Source organism: Priapulus caudatus, unplaced genomic scaffold (genome assembly GCF_000485595.1).
Source record: "Priapulus caudatus unplaced genomic scaffold, Priapulus_caudatus-5.0.1 Scaffold1505, whole genome shotgun sequence".
Taxonomy (NCBI): domain Eukaryota; kingdom Metazoa; phylum Priapulida; class Priapulimorpha; order Priapulimorphida; family Priapulidae; genus Priapulus; species Priapulus caudatus.
In genome coordinates, this window is record NW_014578566.1 from 28,974 (window position 1) to 33,048 (window position 4,075).

At 41.0% G+C, this 4,075-nt stretch overlaps 1 protein-coding gene across 1 annotated transcript in view; it reads right to left on the reverse strand.

Moving 5' to 3' along the window:
- Positions 1 to 279: 279 nt before the first annotated feature.
- LOC106816847 (thioredoxin-related transmembrane protein 2-A-like) overlaps positions 280 to 4,075 on the reverse strand; it is an 11,410-nt gene continuing 7,614 nt past the window's right edge. Inside the window, exons 3-7 of the mRNA XM_014821486.1 lie at positions 2,914 to 2,990; positions 2,540 to 2,646; positions 2,090 to 2,155; positions 1,638 to 1,767; positions 280 to 1,166 (exon numbers count right to left, since the gene is read on the reverse strand). Of these exons, the coding sequence (XP_014676972.1) occupies positions 999 to 1,166; positions 1,638 to 1,767; positions 2,090 to 2,155; positions 2,540 to 2,646; positions 2,914 to 2,990 (548 nt within the window). The 3' untranslated portion in view covers positions 280 to 998. The remainder of the gene's footprint in view (positions 1,167 to 1,637; positions 1,768 to 2,089; positions 2,156 to 2,539; positions 2,647 to 2,913; positions 2,991 to 4,075) is intronic.

Genomic DNA, 4,075 nt, shown 5'->3' on the forward strand with positions numbered 1-4,075 from the left:
ACATTAGTAGACAATGACAATTTTGGATTAAATTTAACATTTTTATCGAAGACTTGTAATAGGGTCAGTCAGATAACCAGCAATGAAGATTTGCCTTTTGTTTTTGATCAAAAATGTAAAATTCCAGGACATTAGACATAAAATAAGAACTTGGACTGATTTCCAAGGACTTTCAAGGACAAAGGACGAAATTCAAGTACTTTCAAGGGCTATGGGAACCCTGAATAATATGGTATTGTTTTCTACTCTTATTATAACATCATCAAACGTGTAACAGGATTTAACAATGCAACAAATACCGCTTTATTCGATGCAGATAAAACGAGCAGATCGTATAAAGATTATAAAATCAGATAGCACAGCGGTTCACACACACAACCTTACACTAACATAGCAGGCAATGATGGATAATGGCTGCCTCAGGTAAAGAGGGGGAGGGGAGCAATGACACATCTACACGGCACTGTTTTACTCAGCAAGAGTATGAAAAATTACCTACAAGCGGTAAAAAACGCAAACATAACAAAAACAGAGATCTGAATTATTCACGTTCAGATAAACTGAAGCGACCGTCTAAAAACTGAAAACGCAAATCCGCACTAAGCTGAAAGTGCGCCAACATATTGCCCATCATCATGGAGACACCGTCATATCTTTACAGAAAGATATGTATAAATACGTTCATGAGAGAAGCTGCAAGTATCCATCCATGTCATGATCTCTACGCTGTGCAACTATAATTTGATCACAATTCAATAATGACAATCAATAATGACAAGAACATATGTACAGATGATTAATATATATATATATATATATATATATATATACATATATATGTGTGTTTGTGTGTGTTTATGATAATGAGAGCATGAAATGACGAGAGATGACGGTGTGTCTATCGTTTCACAATAATCTCCCGGCTATTGCTATCGATCTTGTCAACGGTTAACCCAAGTCTTGCACAAGTTCTCACGCGGATTCAAAACTCTCATTCCTCAGTCGTTCTTCTTCTCCTCACTGCCCTTCTCTTCTGCCGGGGGCGGGACTCCTTCTGCTGGGGTTTCCTCCTTTTTCTCCACCTTCACCTTCGTCCTCATCTTGATGGGATTCTTCTTGCAATCCTCGTAGATTTGATTGAGCTCCAGGTCTTTTATTAGATACTCCTGCGTGCGCAAAATTTACGGTAAGGTACGATTCTTCGTGTTCGTTTCGAATTCCCGCCTTTTTTTTGCTCACATACGAGATACCAGGTATCTTGGATATAGCAATATATCAAGATATACATTTCCCAACTACTGACTCATCGTTCATCAGAGCAGACTTGACAACATCTACTCTGGCACATGATGCTTTTACAAAATATTTGTCTTTGATAGCGTAGATGCAGACGGTTTGATAAATTTGACCATTTTAGGAATGTAAATGCAACCAATAATGCTTGTTGCGCTAAATTGTTTCATTAACTCGTTAAATCGTTAATACAGTGTACTCAGCTGCATTCATATCGACGCGAACGCGAAAATATGCCGCATTAAAATTGTCATTAACCCTTCGCTGTGTTCCTGCCAATTACTGTGAATACACGATTCCATTAATAACGGCGCCAATGTTTGTGCACGCTGCGACATTCGTACCTCTGCCATGACAAATCTCGTGACCTTCCCGTTGTAGTCGATGTAAGGTCGTCTTCTCTTCTCCCTTCCACCTTGGAATACGATCACCGTAGGTAGCTGCTTGCTCGTCGGCGAAACATCTATGCGAAATCTACAACAGCAACGAATTTCCTCATTTTAATCAGTGACGACAACCACCACCACGTCGAAAAGTTCACTTTCGTAATAGCATTCGATCGTAAATTACCTTCTGCATTCTATCACAAGCAACCACCGGTTGTTTAATACCAATTGTCAAGCGACGCACACATGCTACTTGAAAAAGACATTGGATCAGTTGCAGAAACTGTCGCGGCAGTGAAAACATTATCGGAAATCGTCACGAAGAAACTAAATTGTCTTATATAATTTAACCAGACAACTAGATTGTCTGATATTGTTCAATGAGACGTCAAGATGGATCGAGACGATACCTTTCTGCGACGATCGAGTATCGACTGGCATCCATTTTTCCAAACTTCAGGTTCGGTAATGAATACCTAAAGCATGTGAAAACAAAGAAAAAGAAAGAATCTGAAATGCATATAACACACCTCAGACGTCACCATATTTCTATTTAACCATGAAACGACTAAATAAAAATTGCTTATTATAGATATATATAGAGGGAGAGAGAGATAGAGAGAGAGAGTGAGAAGAGAGAGAGAGAGAGAGAGAGAGAGAGAGAGAGAGAGAAAGTGACAGAGAGAGAGAGAGAGAGAGAGAGAGAAAGTGAGAGAGAGAGAGAGAGAGAGAGAGAGAGAGAGAGAGAGAGAGAGAGAGAGAGAAAGAGAGAGACGGTCTTGAGAGATGGATATATTGCTTATTATATATTGAGCATCATCCCGTTTTTACTGTTCTATTGTTTCGCGGCGGCGGCGTACTTGATGGACATGGTGGCGAACGTCGACGCGAATGAGATGCAGTCAGGCGACCAGGCAGCGTAGAACGCTACGATCCACGTCACTCGCGAATCCTTCTTGATCTCATCCTACACACAACACAAGAGCAGCTATCAGGGGGGAGGGGGAGTGTTGTCACCTACTGCCATCTGGTGACGGCTAAAGCAAACAATCTCCAAGATCAGTGATTAAGGACGTCACCTACTGCCGTCTGGTGATGGCTCGAAAGGGTTCTCGCAAAGCAAGCAATCTTAAAAGGGTTGATATCATTTTCTACCGGAAAACACAAGATCAGTAACTAAGGACGTCACCTACTGCCATCTGGTGACGGCCCGAGCAGAAGAATATCAGTATACCTCTAAATGTGGGCCTCGGAAATATGTGATGTTTTCTGGACCTTTGAAGGAAGCCTCAGGACATAACACATGATGCACTGCAACAGGAAAGAAATGCCTATATTAGCTGTACCGGTACATGTCAAAACTGCACCAAATGAATCATATATAGTAAATTAATATCTGTGCAAGCGAAAACATTTACATATATATGTAATAGTAAGAAATGTATTTAGAATCACGAGAAATCAAATGGATATATTACCGTAATACATGTTATGCTGATACATATTAGAAAATGTATACGTGGGAGAGGAAGTTTCGAATAAAAGTTTGTTTATATTCAGTTCTGATAGCTATAGGTTTATCACTATGATCAGAAGTAGATAATAGGGAAGGAGTGTGACTTCAATAAACAAGGGAAATTCGTCATTTGCTAGCCTTAGAATACCTACGATTTACTACGCGTAACTCAACCAACTTGAGCTCAAATCGTACACAGTACATTCGCCTAGCATCATGTGAAATCGTTTCCTCGTATACACCCGGCAATCCGGAGAAACAGACTAAAACGTACCACACGATTCTCCATTCTGTTGCCATCAAACCGAATCCATAACCCGCCTAACTTGAAACAATAGGCAGCTACTAACGACTCTTGCACACTCTTGTGCCCTCAGCGATGCGGTGTGGCTCGCTAGGAGATTGGACATTGACGCAACACTCAGCGAGCTAATCTTTGACCTATTTACAGCTGGTATGCCCCCACGCACGCACGCCCACCGCAATCAGCAGCAGCTCCAGCTCCAATCTCCCAGCGAGCCACACCGCATCGCCGAGTGCGCAAGAGTCGTTAGTAGCTGCCTATTGTTTCAAGTTAGGTGGGTTATGGATTCGGTTTGCTGGCAACAGAATGGAGAATCGTGTCGTACGTTTTAGTTTGTATCTCCGGATTGCGGGTGTATACGAAGAAACGATTTCGGACGATGCTAGGCGAGAATGTACTGTGTACGATTTGAGCTCAAGTTGGTTGAGTTACGTGTAGTAAATCGTTAGTATTCTAATGCTAGTAAATGACGAATTTCCCCTGTTTATTGAAGTCACACTCCTTCCCTATAATCTACTTCTGCTATGATAGAATATTTATTGTTATGCAACTAAGGCATATATAAACACAATAATT